Source organism: Lucilia cuprina, chromosome 4 (assembly GCF_022045245.1).
Source record: "Lucilia cuprina isolate Lc7/37 chromosome 4, ASM2204524v1, whole genome shotgun sequence".
Taxonomy (NCBI): domain Eukaryota; kingdom Metazoa; phylum Arthropoda; class Insecta; order Diptera; family Calliphoridae; genus Lucilia; species Lucilia cuprina.
The window spans coordinates 20,376,583-20,393,504 of record NC_060952.1 but is presented as its reverse complement, the minus strand read 5'-3'; the positions used below and the strand labels follow the sequence as shown (position 1 = coordinate 20,393,504).

The 16,922-nt window shown below is 26.9% G+C and overlaps 1 protein-coding gene across 3 annotated transcripts in view; it reads right to left on the bottom strand.

The window, feature by feature from the left end:
• Positions 1 to 1,000: 1,000 nt before the first annotated feature.
• Positions 1,001 to 16,922, bottom strand: part of LOC111680406 — an 88,543-nt gene continuing 72,621 nt past the window's right edge. For all 3 annotated transcript variants that reach the window (XM_046949387.1, XM_046949388.1, XM_046949389.1), the window contains one exon: positions 1,001 to 2,323. In XM_046949387.1, the coding sequence (XP_046805343.1) occupies positions 1,365 to 2,323 (959 nt within the window). In that variant the 3' untranslated portion in view covers positions 1,001 to 1,364. The remainder of the gene's footprint in view (positions 2,324 to 16,922) is intronic.

The window sequence follows — 16,922 nt, the reverse complement described above, 5'->3', positions numbered from 1 at the left end:
ATTCAACTCAGTTGGAACTTGAATCCCTTTGGATTCAACTGTTGGATGCGGCTCGTCTACTGGGCTTAGATCTTAAGGAGTTGGATAACCAGAGCGAAAAAGAAAATAGGAAACGACCCGATTCTCAATCGGTTAAAGACTGTCAACTCAGGAACAGTTGTTTAGCTGTTACAACAAAAACAACAACAACATACTCTACAAAAGTGACACACAGACATAGCTTACTCGACTGAGAAAGGGAACTTGAATCCCTTTGGACTCAACTGTTGGATACGGCTCGTCTACTGGGTTTAGATCTAACGGAGTTGGATAACCAGAGCGAAGAAGAAAATAGGGAACGACCCAATTCTCAATCTGCTAAAGATTGTCAACTCAGGAACAGCTGCATAGCTGTTACAACAAAAACAACAACATCATACTCTACAAAAGTGACACACAGACGGACATAGCTTACTCGACTGAGAAAGGGATTCTGTGCAGATTGGTATACTTAACAAACATCACTACAAATGCTGATGATCACTTTAGTGGTGTAGGGTATAAATAAACTAATAATTACCTTTATAATTACAACAAAGAAAATCAGATTTAATAAATTTTTTTGTTTGTTTTATTTTAAATTAAAAATATTTATTTTTCATTTTTCATATTAAACTAATTATATCGACAAAATCGCACTTATTCAGGACTAAATACATTAGATACAGGATTACATAGAATTTTACATATTAAATTTATGATTTTCATAAAATCCTAAATTAATATTTTACGGGATTTCTTTAAAACTTGTATTTAATTTAAAATAAAGGAGTTTTGTGTTTATGGTTGATACATTGACTAGTTTAACAAAATGTTATATTTTTATTAATATTATTATGTATTAAATTAGTTTTGCTATGTTATTGAGTTTTATAGTAATACTAAGAACAATGTTAAATTAAAAAAAATATTGAATTTCTTGCTGTAACATGGAATGTTATTTTTTTATTTAAAAAAAAAGATTATAAGGAAGACATGAACATAAACATTTTAATTGCTAAAAAATAAGAAGACAAAATAAGGCACTTATTGTATAAATATTGCTTTATAACTAAATTAATTAATTAATTTACATTTACATATTTAGATTTGTTCGCTTTTTTCTTGTTTTTTGTAATTTTAATTTTAAGTTAAATTTAATATTTACACTATTTGTTTAAATAAAATTTGAGCACTTTGTTTTAGTTTTGGACCGACAACAATTTCAATAATACTTGGCGTCTTAATTTTATGGTAAAATATAACAAAAAAAAAAAAACAACAAATATAATAAACTTAAATAATAATTTCTTTATATACACTTCACAGTTTGAAATAATATGAATCTATAACTCGGTGGTTATTTCATCTTGCGGTCGAAAACCTAATTTATAAAATTCATCCTCTAACCATAGAGAACTAGCATTGAGATCCGATATAAGATTGCCACTTTTAAGTGTATTAAAACTGCTACCAAATGGATCCGAAGGTCTGGGTTCTTCAAATTCATGCAGACTGATGAGAGAACCAAATAAATGCATTTTTTGCGACTTAGTAGTACCCGTACCTGAGGTAAGATTCGAAGAAGATTGCAAGGCAGATTGTTTATAGAAACCACCACCATTCATTTTTTGCCTATAAACCGAGGTGGCCTCGAATTCATCCACATCGATGCCATTCGAATTTTGAAAGAAATCTATTAATTGGCCTACCTGAGGCCTATAACGTTCGAGCACCTGCTCTGACCAAGCATACAAACGATTCCAGTCATGTGGAGCGGCTGGTATTAGTTCAATAGGACGATTTAATAATATCAAAATTCGGGCAAGATCTCTTACAATAGGACGATAAGAATTGGCAGCCGCTACATCACCGGCTAAATATAATTTACGTATTTGTCTTCGTGTATCGTTGAGCATGGCTAAAAAGTATTCAGCATTTGGTCTCATATCATTAAGCTGTCTTAGGAAATCTGAACGATCCATAGTATGTTCATTGATTAATTTTTGTTTTATAGTTTTGCGACGTCTTCGACGTTTCACCAACATTACGGCAACGGCAAGTATAGAGAGACAGACGAGAAAACCGCCAAACATTCCAGCTAAAGCAGCCATTAAAGCACCAGAATAACCGGTAGGAACACAAACACGTCCCATAAATTCCGTATGGGCCGACCATTGATCTATATAGCCCGCTGGACAATGTTCAACACACTGGCGTGTATCGGTGACCAGATACATGGGACATTTAATGCAACCTTCGCTATTGCAGCGTAAACAATGTGAACTTGTGGTAGATGGACAACCTGAAAAGATAAGAATAATGGAGAAGTTAATAATGATTATTTTCGATAGAAAGATAGACAGATAGATAAATAGATAGATAGATAGATAGATAGATAGATAGATAGATAGATAGACAGACAGATAGATAGATAGATAGATAGATAGATAGATAGATAGATAGATAGATAGATAGATAGATAGATAGATAGATAGATAGATAGATAGATAGATAGATAGATAGATAGATAGTTATATAGATATATGGATATATAGATATACAGATATATATAGATATATAGATACATAGATACATAGAACTTTTGAATTATTGCATTGCAATGTATTGGATGAGACCCCTATATGCCCAATTGTGTCATAATCTAGTGAAGACACACACAAGGTATTAAACTAAAGTCGTGTTAATCTCTATTCAATTTTCAACACTTTCCATACAAATTAAGTAACTTGTTGCAGTTGTTATTATTTTTATTACGTATTTTTATTTTAATATTTCATATATTATAATCCAATTAAAAATGACTACGCACGTCCCACTTAATGCCAGTGTAATTACAAGAAAACATTTTGTTTTTACAAGTTTTCAATTACAATAATTCTGAGTCGGTCCCCTAAAGCTTAAATAAAAACCCTGAGCAGGCGCGTACGCTCAGAAACATATCGATTACATTGTTGTTTCTGGCCGGCTGCAGTTGTTTTGCTTTAGATTTGTTTTGCTGTATTTAATGTTGCTGTGGCGAATGTTTATTACATGTTGTCGACATGTGTGCAGCAAACAAACACAGTTGTTTGAGTGTGAGTATACAAGTCCAAGAGTGCGTGTGTTGTGCTATGTAACTAAATGATCTAGAGTGTTTTTTTTTTTGTCCGATTTAGCTAGAAGGATATAATTTTGCGGCTTATTAGCAAATAAACAAGTTAATAATGTATTGGCTAATGATAAACTGGCAGATAAATCCCTTTTATAGCTACTAGCAACAAATAAATATTGTAGAAAGAAAATTGATAAAATACTAGAGTAAAATAAGTATGTAGAACAACATTATAGTTTTTTCAGTAGTTTAAAAGAATTGTATTTTATTGAATTTTTTTATATAAATTAAATGCGAACTTTATTTACGAATTCGATATATAAAACATAACATAAACATATGTTAGCATAATAATGAGTAATTTGTTAGTTTAAATAAAATCGTTTGTATACTAAACCTATCACAGGTAATCTATGAAGTAGTCAAATCTAAAACATATTGCAGTAAGCTTCGAACATTTTTTTACAGTTTAAGATATCAGAATTTTAATTCCCTGATTCTTAAACTACATACTTAACAACAAATTTATATAATACACCTGATGCAGAAGGACAGAAAGCCAAACAGACAGTCAAACAAGATGAATAATATTGTAATGTAAAGATTTACTATGGTCCAATAAAGAACACACATTCAGACAAAAAGTTCTACTTTATTATCTTATACCATGAAAGAGATTGGTATAATACAAGAACCACAACAAATACTTGAATGAAAAGACAAATGGATGAAGTAAGAACCAACGATGTAGTAGTAGCCATACGTACATCATCATCATCATCGTCAGTAAACGTGTTGGAATTTCATTTTGTCAATTTTATTTTTGCTTGGTGGCTTGGTTGGTGATTTTGTGATTGGCTGTTAAGTAGTAGTTGTTTCAATTTACAATAAAGAAACAATAAAATAAAACAAAACATAATAATAAATGTGTTATTGTTTTATATCTTGGTCGGAAAATGGAGCACAGCATTCATCCACTTTCCAACATACAACACAATCATTAACAACTCTTTTCATGTGAACAGACTATTTCAAAACTTTAAAGACGAGTTGAGCTAATTTTTTTCATTTATGTCTTCTGCTATATGTGTGTTATATGAAGCGGCTTATTGTGACAGTTTAGGCCTTCTGGCGGCTTTATTTCTTGAAAAGATTTGCAGTTTTTTCTTTTCGTAGCTTTTGTTTTGCCAGAGCAATTGTTTGTGTGTAATGATTGCACGCCTGATTTTTTGTAATTTACGAGTATTTACGTTTATCTTCGAGATTACTTTTTAACTTTTTTCGCTTATATACAAGTTTACTAAGAGTAAACAACAACGAAGACTTAAGGTATTCGATATTTTCCCAGCAATTAAATTTTTTTTGTTATTTTCCTTTCTTAATCTGAAAACAAAAGGATGGTCGCTCTCCTTGCAACAAAGAAGTACTTAACACAAAAATTTACTTAAATCTAGAAATAATGGGTGTTTGTTTATATTACCCTACACTAGATAGACTTTTTTGCAGTTCTAGTTGAGTTGTAGTTCAGTTCTAGTTCAGTTCTAGTTCAGTTCTAGTTCAGTTCTAGTTCAGTTCTTGTTCAGTTCTAGTTCAGTTCTAGTTCAGTTCTAGTTCAGTTCTAGTTCAGTTTTAGTTCAGTTCTAGTTCAGTTCTAGTTCAGTTCTAGTTCAGTTCTAGTTCAGTTCTAGTTCAGTTCTAGTTCAGTTCAAGTTCAGTTCTAGTTCAGTTCTAGTTCAGTTCTATTTCAGTTCTAGTTCAAAAATAGTTCAGTTCTAGTTCAAAAATAGTACCAGTAAAATTCTTTCAAACTTACCATTTAAAAAATAGAAAATTAATATAAATAATTTTGCTTTAATTTACTGTTCACAACAGTCGGTGTTTACAGCCACAGCGTCAGTTCTTTTAACAGCAAGTATAAATATGCTCTAAAATATTCTGCCAAAGGGTATCTTTAAACTACAACTAAAACCAATTATACTTTTTTAACCCCTCAGAAAAAATTGAACACAAATTAGATTTGTTATTTGCACAAATCCTTACAAGTCCCAAGAAATGTTGAAAAGTTAAAAAAGAAAAAAATTTAAATTTAAAATTCTTTACTTAAACATAAGTATTTAAGTTAAAACTCATGTCATGTTAAATATATAACAACAACTAAAATATAATTAATAGCATGTAACTAACTATTTAAGAATTCAAAATTAGTATGTATGATAAATATTCAACCATTCATATTTATATTTCTTTTTTTTTCAAATTTATCTTTACACAAGTTGGTCAATAACTAAAGACCCATATTAATATGAATTTATTAAAATACCTACTAGTGTAACTAAACAAAATATGTATGTGTGTCTCAAATTACCAAGTAAATGATTTAAAGTAATTGTCATGATTGTTATAATTGTCTTATATGCAAATCAGTCTGTCATTCCTAATAGAACAAACTGTCCCATAAGATTATTATTAACTTAAATGCATTCTAATGGAAATTTATGATTTTTACACCCTTTTTGTGTTTGTTAAAAATATTAATATTATTTACTTTTTTTCTTGCTCTTTCGAAATATTTATGTGTTTACTTACATACATATGTATGTGTGTAGATGTCGTAAGATGTCTTAATTTGTTCTTAGTGTTTTGTGTATTGGACAATATAATTAGTTCACAAGTGCATGTGAAACTATATTCTTATGCAAATTAGTCAAGTATGTACTTACTTGTGCATCTATAAGTAAGTCTCATGTGAACTGGACAGGTCGTTCATTGTTGGTACAGTACTCAATTGATAGCGAAGATTATGTATTGATCTATAGATCAGTATAAAGTGTTGAGATTATAGATGGATTACAAGATCTATAATAGGTCTATACTTTTGATTATAGTCATGATTATATAACAATCTATTGTCTCAACTACAGATCAATCAATATTCTTAAGTATAGATCAGTCTATGTTCAATCAATAGTCTTGAATCTATCTATCTATCTATCTATCTATCTATCTATCTATCTATCTATCTATCTATCTATCTATCTATCTATCTATCTATCTATCTATCTATCTATCTATCTATCTCAGTTCTAGTTCAGTTCTAGTTCAGTTCTAGTTCAGTTCTAGTTCAGTTCTAGTTCAGTTCTAGTTCAGTTCTAGTTCAGTTCTAGTTCAGTTCTAGTTCAGTTCTAGTTCAGTTCTAGTTCAGTTCTAGTTCAGTTCTAGTTCAGTTCTAGTTCAGTTCTAGTTCAGTTCTAGTTCAGTTCTAGTTCAGTTCTAGTTCAGTTCTAGTTCAGTTCTAGTTCAGTTCTAGTTCAGTTCTAGTTCAGTTCTAGTTCAGTTCTAGTTCAGTTCTAGTTCAGTTCTAGTTCAGTTCTAGTTCAGTTCTAGTTCAGTTCTAGTTCAGTTCTAGTTCAGTTCTAGTTCAGTTCTAGTTAAGTTCCAGTTCAGTTCTAGTTAAGTTCTAGTTCAGTTCTAGTTCAGTTCTAGTTCAGTTCTAGTTCAGTTCTAGTTCAGTTCTAGTTCAGTTCTAGTTCAGTTCTAGTTCAGTTCTAGTTCAGTTCTAGTTCAGTTCTAGTTCAGTTCTAGTTCAGTTCTAGTTCAGTTCTAGTTCAGTTCTAGTTCAGTTCTAGTTCAGTTCTAGTTCAGTTCTAGTTCAGTTCTAGTTCAGTTCTAGTTCAGTTCTAGTTCAGTTCTAGTTCAGTTCTAGTTCAGTTCTAGTTCAGTTCTAGTTCAGTTCTAGTTCAGTTCTAGTTCAGTTCTAGTTCAGTTCTAGTTCAGTTCTAGTTCAGTTCTAGTTCAGTTCAAGTTCAGTTCTAGTTCAGTTCTAGTTCAGTTCTATTTCAGTTCTAGTTCAAAAATAGTTCAGTTCTAGTTCAAAAATAGTACCAGTAAAATTCTTTCAAACTTACCATTTAAAAAATAGAAAATTAATATAAATAATTTTGCTTTAATTTACTGTTCACAACAGTCGGTGTTTACAGCCACAGCGTCAGTTCTTTTAACAGCAAGTATAAATATGCTCTAAAATATTCTGCCAAAGGGTATCTTTAAACTACAACTAAAACCAATTATACTTTTTTAACCCCTCAGAAAAAATTGAACACAAATTAGATTTGTTATTTGCACAAATCCTTACAAGTCCCAAGAAATGTTGAAAAGTTAAAAAAGAAAAAAATTTAAATTTAAAATTCTTTACTTAAACATAAGTATTTAAGTTAAAACTCATGTCATGTTAAATATATAACAACAACTAAAATATAATTAATAGCATGTAACTAACTATTTAAGAATTCAAAATTAGTATGTATGATAAATATTCAACCATTCATATTTATATTTCTTTTTTTTTTCAAATTTATCTTTACACAAGTTGGTCAATAACTAAAGACCCATATTAATATGAATTTATTAATAAATACCTACTAGTGTAACTAAACAAAATATGTATGTGTGTCTCAAATTACCAAGTAAATGATTTAAAGTAATTGTCATGATTGTTATAATTGTCTTATATGCAAATCAGTCTGTCATTCCTAATAGAACAAACTGTCCCATAAGATTATTATTAACTTAAATGCATTCTAATGGAAATTTATGATTTTTACACCCTTTTTGTGTTTGTTAAAAATATTAATATTATTTACTTTTTTTCTTGCTCTTTCGAAATATTTATGTGTTTACTTACATACATATGTATGTGTGTAGATGTCGTAAGATGTCTTAATTTGTTCTTAGTGTTTTGTGTATTGGACAATATAATTAGTTCACAAGTGCATGTGAAACTATATTCTTATGCAAATTAGTCAAGTATGTACTTACTTGTGCATCTATAAGTAAGTCTCATGTGAACTGGACAGGTCGTTCATTGTTGGTACAGTACTCAATTGATAGCGAAGATTATGTATTGATCTATAGATCAGTATAAAGTGTTGAGATTATAGATGGATTACAAGATCTATAATAGGTCTATACTTTTGATTATAGTCATGATTATATAACAATCTATTGTCTCAACTACAGATCAATCAATATTCTTAAGTATAGATCAGTCTATGTTCAATCAATAGTCTTGAATCTATCTATCTATCTATCTATCTATCTATCTATCTATCTATCTATCTATCTATCTATCTATCTATCTATCTATCTATCTATCTATCTATCTATCTATCTATCTATCTATCTATATATCTATCTATCTATCTATCTATCTATCTGTCTGTCTGTCTGTCTGTCTGTCTGTCTGTCTGTCTGTCTGTCTGTCTATCTGTCTGTCTGTCCGTCTGTCTGCATGTCTGTCTATCTATCTATCTATCTATCTATCTATCTATCTATCTATCTATCTATCTATCTATCTATCTATCTATCTATCTATCTATCTATCTATCTATCTATCTATCTATCTATCTATCTATCTATCTATCTATCTATCTATCTATCTATCTATCTATCTATCTATCTATCTATCTATCTATCTATCTATCTATCTATCTATCTATCTATCTATCTATCTATCTATCTATCTATCTATCTATCTATCTATCTATCTATCTATCTCAAAAATAAAAAAGAGTTGTAACTAAGTTCAGAATAGTCACCATTTAAACCAATTATAAATGTGGTGTAACTTTTTAGTATAAGAAAATATTTGTTATAGTTTTCTAAATACAATTTATGCTACAAATGACCCTGAATTATATATTGTTTTTGTCTATTTTAAGTATGTATGTTATTTAAACAATAAATAATTATAGGTTTTAAACAAATACAAAAATTGTTTATTTATTTTGTAGCATTTTTATTTCATTTTTTTTTTTGTCTGAGTTTTGTATACAATTTTTTTGTTTATTGTTTTGACGCTAAGGGGTATTTTCTGTCTGGCCATGTACTAGTACAACAACAGCAAAAAATGTGTGGCAACAGTTCAAACTTAAAGAAAAAAACACTTGTTGAGTCAACAGATATTTTATAGTAGAATTTAAATTTTGTTTAGTGTGCGTTTTTTTTTTTTGCTATTCGATTTTGTTTACTAAGTGGTCATTGTACTATTGCCAAACTATTAATTTAGTTTGACATTTATTCTTATTCTTCTTTTAAGAAATTTTGAATTTTGTTTTGCAAATATATATTTGTGAGTGGGAGTTTTAAGGCAAAATATTGTTTAAATTTATTTTTTTTTATCAAATTTTAAGCAACACTTTTTTTTCGTTTTCTTTAAAACAATTCTTTTAGTTATTGTTTCCTTTTGTTATCTCTGAATTTATTTATCATTTTTCATTATTTTTCCATAAACTACAACAGACATTTTGACAGCAATAGTTTTTTTCTCCGTTTTTTTCTTCGTTAGTTTGAAAATATAGCGATTTTCTTTGGCAATTGATTGCTGTATGTATTGGATTTTATGCACAACAATCATATCATTTAACATGAAAAATGCATTTTAAATTGACTCCTGCAACTGTATGACAACAGCAATACAACATCTCCTCCACCAACAACCATCAGATTTAAAACACAACATCGGCAATACAACATTTGAAGAAAATGTATTTTTGGCTTTTATCGGTTGCCACATGTGTACGGTTTTAAACCTAATATTTTTGATTGCACACTCATAAGAAAATGGCCAGTTAAAAAGACTCCCGATTTAATGAAGCAAAATGTTAAAAGTCCAATTTGAAGGTGCTTCAAAAAGTCTAAAAACGCTTACGAAATTATTGTCTGAGTTGCACATTATTTGATTCAGCAACAAGTTCAATTTGAACATCTAAGTGTAAATAATAAGCTAAATCGGAACTTTATTGAATTATTTAAAACCATCGTTAGCAAATTTTAAATTTAATTATGAAATTCAACTAACATTTTATTTTCGAGGCTTTTTTAAGCAATATTTAACACAAAATCATAATTTATATTGTATTCAATAATTTTTTTCAATTGCAATTTGCTAACATATGATAAATAGTAAAATATCTTGAGTTTTCATTCAAACTTCAATAAAATTTTGATTTTTTTTTTGTTTTGCAAAATCAATGATTGGTTGCAGTTGTCAGCTTGAAAAACCAACAACATTTTGATGAACTGTAACCACAGCAAAAACCAGCAATGTCTAAAGCTCAAAACTCAATGATTGTATTTCATTAATTCCAACATTCTATACTTATAGAGTTAAATGGTGGAAAAAATGTTGAAATTAAAGCTTTAAGGTAGTATTAGTCCAAACAACGATTAGTTGTTAAGTCATATCAGTCAGTTACTCAGTCATTCAGTCACAGTGACTTAACTCAATAATTTTTGAGAGTTTAGTGTGTCAAAGAAAAAAATTCATACACACACGCTTTTTATTTTTAACAAAAATTGTGTTAGACATTTTTGTTAGTATTTTCAATTACAATTCAATTGCATGCTGGTTTTTTTATAAATATGACGACAAGTTTATAGTCATTTCAACTAAATCATATTTTATTTTTAGTAACAAATGTAACAGAAATTGTAACAAAAATATAAATAAAGTGTGTTGTTAGCTTACGACTCATGAATGATTTTCTTTTCAATTTCCTCCGTCTTTGTCATATTGAGTTTTTTTTTTGTAAAAGATACGCAAAATTGCTATTTCACATGTATACTTTGCTGATATTTTTCTTCATTTTAAAGTGTGTTTTGCTACATTAATATTATTTTGTTGTATGTGTCTATGGTTGAGTTGGTTTATTAATGAATGAATGAAATTTTTATAAAAATTGGTTGAATGAATTTTTTTTTTTGCTTTACGTTTTTGTAAGATATCAGTTTCTTTTATTTTTTTATTCAATATGAATGAAAAAAAGCACGCAAAATGTAAAAATAAATCACAATGCGTGTTTGTCATGTTATAAATTTTATGCGAGTATTGTAATATTGAGGAATTTATTATAAATTTTTTGTTTTTGTTTTTTTGTTTTTTTTTTTTTTTTTTTTTTTGAAAAATAACTATTATCGAGTTTAATTTTATACACTATACAGCTGTTTTGTTAATTTGTTTTGTTATGTAGGAATTTTGATTTGTTATGGAAATATCTATTCATACGATATATAAAATTTAAATTTCAAATTGGTAATGACTCCCTGTATCTCTACTTAAGATATTTTGCTTTAAATTTATTTTTAAACCTAAAACCCAAAGGTTTTTTAAATCTAAACTAAGTTTAAGTTTGTTTGCGCAAAGAAAAGAAAAAAGCTTTTGTATAAAATAATTCTTTTAAGATATTTGGCTGGAAAGCTTTTGTACAAAGAACTTTTATAAAAACACTTTGCTTTAAAAAAAGCTATTGCAAAACGAATAAAAAATACATTTTCTAGAGAAGAATTTAAGAAAAGCTATTTTGCTTTTAATTTTTATTTTTTAAACCTAATACTCAAAGATTTTTTAAATCTAAACTGAGGTTTAGTTTGTTTGTGCAAAGAAAAGAAAAAAGCTTTTGTATAAAAAAAAAACTTTTAAGAAATTTTTCTGGAAACCTTTTTTTCAAAGAACTTTTTAGAACATTTATAAAAGAACTTTTTTTAAAAAAAGCTTTTGTAAAACGAATAAAAAACACATTTCCTAGAGAAAATTTTCAGAAAAATTTTCAACTAAAAACTTTTCTTTAGAACATACTTTGTAAAAAGAACTTTAAATAAGAAAACAATTTTGGTACATAAAACCTTAAGAAATGCTTATGAAAAAAGAACTTTTATATTTAAAAGCTTTTTTAAAAAGTTTTTTTTTTTTTTTTGCATAGAAAGATTTTTAAAAAATAGATAATTTTAGAAAAATACAAAAAAAAAACTTCTTCTTTAGAACATCTTTTGTAAAACGAAACTTTTATTAAGAAAAGCTTTTGCAAAAAGTAATTTTCAGAAAAAAAACTTTGAAGAAAAACGTTTCTATAAAAAAGCCTTTGAATCAAGAAAACTTTTAAAATATTATACAGAAAAATATAGACAAATTTTTATAAGGAAGAGTTCTTTGGAAAAGATTTTGTACAAAGTGTATTTCCTTAGAACATCATTTGTAAAAATAACTTTTATGTAGAAAAGCTTTTGAAAAAAAGTATCTTTGTGTAAAAAAAAACTTTTAAAGAAGGACATTTCTATAGAAAAGTCTTTGAAACAAAATTTTTTTATAACGTTTATAAAAAAAGCGTTTTTATAAAAAAAAAACTTTTGCAATATGAACTTTTATATAAACAAAGCTTTAGCAAAATGCTTTTTTATAGCCTTTTCTATAAAAAGTTGTCGCAAAAAAAAAAATAAAAATGTTGTTGCACAAAGAACTTTTCTATAAAAAATTAACTTTTTTACGAAAATTTTCTGTGCAAAAAACTTTTCTATAAAAAGCTTTTTTAGAAATAACATTTTTATAGCAAAAATGTTGTTTATTGTTGAAATATTCTATGTATAAGCTTATAAACTTATTTTTTTACAAACATGTACAAAAGGTTATGTTTAGGGCGCGGATCCACGGGGGAGCAAAAGGGAAACTTAAAAAAACATAGAAATTACTTCCGGAGAACAACTTCAGATGTAGTGACTTTAGAATTAAATGAAAACGAAAACCCTCCTAAATCAAGCCTGTGTTAAAATCATCACTTCTTCAGGTCTTTTTTGGCACTTCCATGTAGTTAATTCCACTTCTTTGGAAGTTCTTTTTTGCGAAGTACGAAAGCTTTCGCAAAAATAACTTTTCTACGATAAATTTTTAATGAAAATGAAAATCTTTTTTTCTTTTTTAGCTAAATTTCACTGCATTAAGTTTCTTATTAAAATTCCATTAAAAGAATTATTAACTTATTTATATCATTAAAGCCCAGCTGGTCTAACCTATTGAAACTCACAAGAGGGGGTTTGTCATGATGTCTTAATTAAGAAACACAGTTTTTAAACAGAATAATAAATTATTCTACAATTATAAAAAAAAGATTTGTATTGTAAGAGAAAAAACTTCAATTAAATAACATTATTTATTTAAATGTTTCAAAATTTATGATATTAACTCAAACATAAAATTACGTTTTTATTGAAAAATGACTCCAAATTATAATGTGTTCATTTTAATGGTTTGGTAGGCAAACAAAATGGGCCAACAGAAAGTAACAAAGAAAAAAAAATAAATAACAATAAAAGAAAAATCGAAATAAAAAAAAATAAATTGAAGTGATATACAAACATAGATTTTAACACGGCAGCAGAAGCTAAAGCAATATTTAAACTGAAAGAAAAATGAAATGAAATTGTTAAAAGCCATAACGTTTATTGGTTAAATGACTTGACTTGACTCGAGACAACGACTTGTATGCCTGGATGGATAACTAAATGAATGAATGAATGAATGGATGGTTGTATATAGTTGGTTATTTGTTTGACTGACTGAATGACTGTCTAACTGACTGACGGACTGACTTGACAATATGACGGTAGAAATGTTTAAATGTCTTAAAAGACATGTATGGTTAACAGCGAATAAACAGAGCATGCTTAAGGCTTAAATGTCCATGAAAATCAAAAAGACACGTTATTGTAACCCGGGCTTACTAAGCACCGTTATAATAATATTTAAAGCAACAACAACAACAACAACAACATTACATACAATATTGCAACATGTACATTGATTTTTCTTTATTTTTTTATCATTTGCCCTCTTGTAACTGCTAGTTTTTTTGCTTTTGTGATTTAACTTTTTCCTTATTACATACAAAGCGCCCAAAAAAAAAAAACTAAAACCACAGAAAATCAAAATTGAGAAGTAACAAAATACTTTGTAACAATTTAGATTTTACAAAAAATTTATCGAGAAAACAAAACATTATAAAAAGAGGTGTTGCCTTGACAGCACCCCACAAGATAGAAAACCACCAAATTATTGTATTGTAACTGTAAAATTCATTAGTTAGCCAAAAGCTTAACACGATTTTGTATAAATTTCTTAAATAAAAATTTTGGCATAATTTGAAAATTATGTTAAAATTTTAAATTTTCTTATAAGGAAATCTTTGTTTAACAGAAAAATAGAAAACATGTTATTTTATGTCCATACCGGCAATATAATGCATATGTAATATCTTAAATTATCATGTATAAAATATACATATATTTTTGACTTATGTTATAATCCTATAACTAACATTTTATATATTTTTTTTAATTTCCGCTTTACCATGCAACTACTAACAGTTAGTTGTAGATTTTAATTGAAAATTCTCACAGTAATTTGTTTAATTTTTTTTAATTCTATTTCAAAGAAAATTTTTTGAATGTTGGATTTTTTCTATAATTTTGTTGTGCTTATTATTTTATATGCAAATTACCATATATTAAATTATATTATCTTGTACTTAAATATGTAAATTCATAATTACTTAAAAAAATTGTAACGTACATGATTTTTATAATGCACTTAACTAAATATGCACTCTAAAAGAAACTTAAAAGAATTAATTCTTAATATTTATATAATAATATAAAGATAGAATAACTCAATATCCCATCAAAATAAAATTTTAAATTGAAATTCAAAAGCTGAGAAATTTTCTTATAAAAAATCTTTTGAAATCTAATGCAAAAATACTTTTGTAAATAAAACTTTTCAAAACTTTTCAAAAACTTTAAAAAACTTTCATTTTTTAATAAAGAAAATTAAGCACTTTCTATAAAAAAGCTTTTTTAAACAGAACTTTTCTGTTCAAAGTTTTATTGCACTAAACATTATTAAGAAAACTTTCGCACAAAAAAACTTTTCAGCTATAGAAAACATTTATTAGAAAAAGCTAAGATATAATTGTATAAAAAGCTTTAGCACAAATTAGAAAATAGAATAGAAAAGCTTTTTTTCATATAACAGTTTTTAAACAGTTAAGTATATTTTCTCTAAAAAGAGTTTGCAAAGAACTTTTATGCAACAAAGCTTTTGCCCTAGAAAAAAGCTTTTGATTTTTTTAAATTTTATATAAAAAGAGAACTTTTCAATAAAAAACTTTTTCAAAAAGAACTTTTCTATTGGATAGATTTTTTATGTGTTTTCGTTTACAGAAAACTTTTTTAACACTAAATTTTATTAAGAAAACTTTGGCGTATAGAATTTTCTATACTTTTGCACAAAAAGCTTTTCAGTTATAGAAAAAATTAAAAAAACCTTATGTAAAAGAAACTTTTTTTAAGAACAGAATATAAAAAGCTTTAAATAAGTTTTTTTTCGAAATTTTTTTCATATAAAAGTTCTTACACAATTATATTTTCTCTAGAAAAGAAACGTTTTGGCGTAAAGAACATTTTGTACAAGAAACATTTTGGACATAGAACTTTTCTACATAAAGTTTTTTTTAAACAAAAATTTTTCTAAACAACACTAAACATTTTTAGAGAAGAAATTTTCAATAAGAATTTATTTTTCAAGAAGAACTTTTTTATACAAAACCTTTTTGAAAATGAACTTTTAATAGCTTTTTTTAAAAAGAAACATTTCTATAGAAAAGCAATTTCAAAGAGAACTTTTCTATACTAAAAATTTTTCAAAAATAGCTCTTCTGCAGCAAAGCCTTTTCAATAAAAAAAAACTTTTTTTCTGTAGAAAAAGCTTATCAAGAAGAACTTTTTTATACAAAAGCTTTTTGAAAATAAACTTTTAATAGCTTTTTTTCTTAAATAAACATTTCTATATAAAAACGATTTCAAAAAGAACTTTTCTATATCATAGCTTTTTCAAAAATATCTCTTTAGTAGCAAAGCTTTTCAAAAATAATTTTTCTATAGAAAAGCTTTTTCAAAAATCTTTTTATACAAAAGCTTTAATAGTTTTTTTTTTCAAAAGAATTTATTAGAAAAGCATTTTCAAAAAGAATTTTTCTATACCAAAGCTTTATCAAAAAGAATTTTTCTATACCAAAGCTTTTTCAAAAATAACACTTCTAAAGCAAAGCTTTTTATAAAAGAATTTTTCTATAAAAAGGCCTTTTCAAAAATCTTTAGTATGAAAAACTTCTTTATACAAAAGCTTGTAAAAAGCTTGGTTTATTGAAAAGAGCAAAAGGAAAATTAAAGATTTCAATTCTCTGCCTAATGTACACACGTGTCTATCTGCTTAATTGACATAACAGAAACGACTGTCAGTCATTCAGACCACCAAACCTCATGCCAGTTGAAAAAATCCACAGCAACAACAATTGTGTTCATTAGATTAAAAATTTGTATTTCAACTTGTTTCGTTCTATTCCATTTTGATTTTTGCTTGACTAATACATTTTTCACTGTACAAAGCCATGTCTTTCATTTAGTTTAAATAATTAAATTATAATGTTCTTTTTTTTGCTCTTTGAGTTTTCTGTTTTAAATCTCAGCTTGTAGTTTAGGTTATTTCTACAATTATCAATTGTATGCAAGTATGCTTGAAAAATAGATAAAAGAGACCTTGAATATATAGTGAGGCGAAACAAGGTCAATATTGGGTTGTAAATTTTTCAATTACAAGACAAGTTTTCTTAGAGATTTCTTAATAGAGATTAAAAAACAAATTGCTTAATTTAATAAGCTATAAAGAATAATCAGATGCAAATTATTAGAGGAACCATGGGCGAGCCGTTTATATTTATTAAATTATACATATTTTATTTAGAAGAAAATGTATCAATAACATATAATTTTCTTAAATTTAATCCCTGATTTTTAGATATTGCTAAATTTTTATTAAATTTCTCAATTTCAATTAATATTAATATTTAATATTAATTTGCCTTTTTAATTAAACAATAAACCTTAAACACTCCTATTGACGAATGGA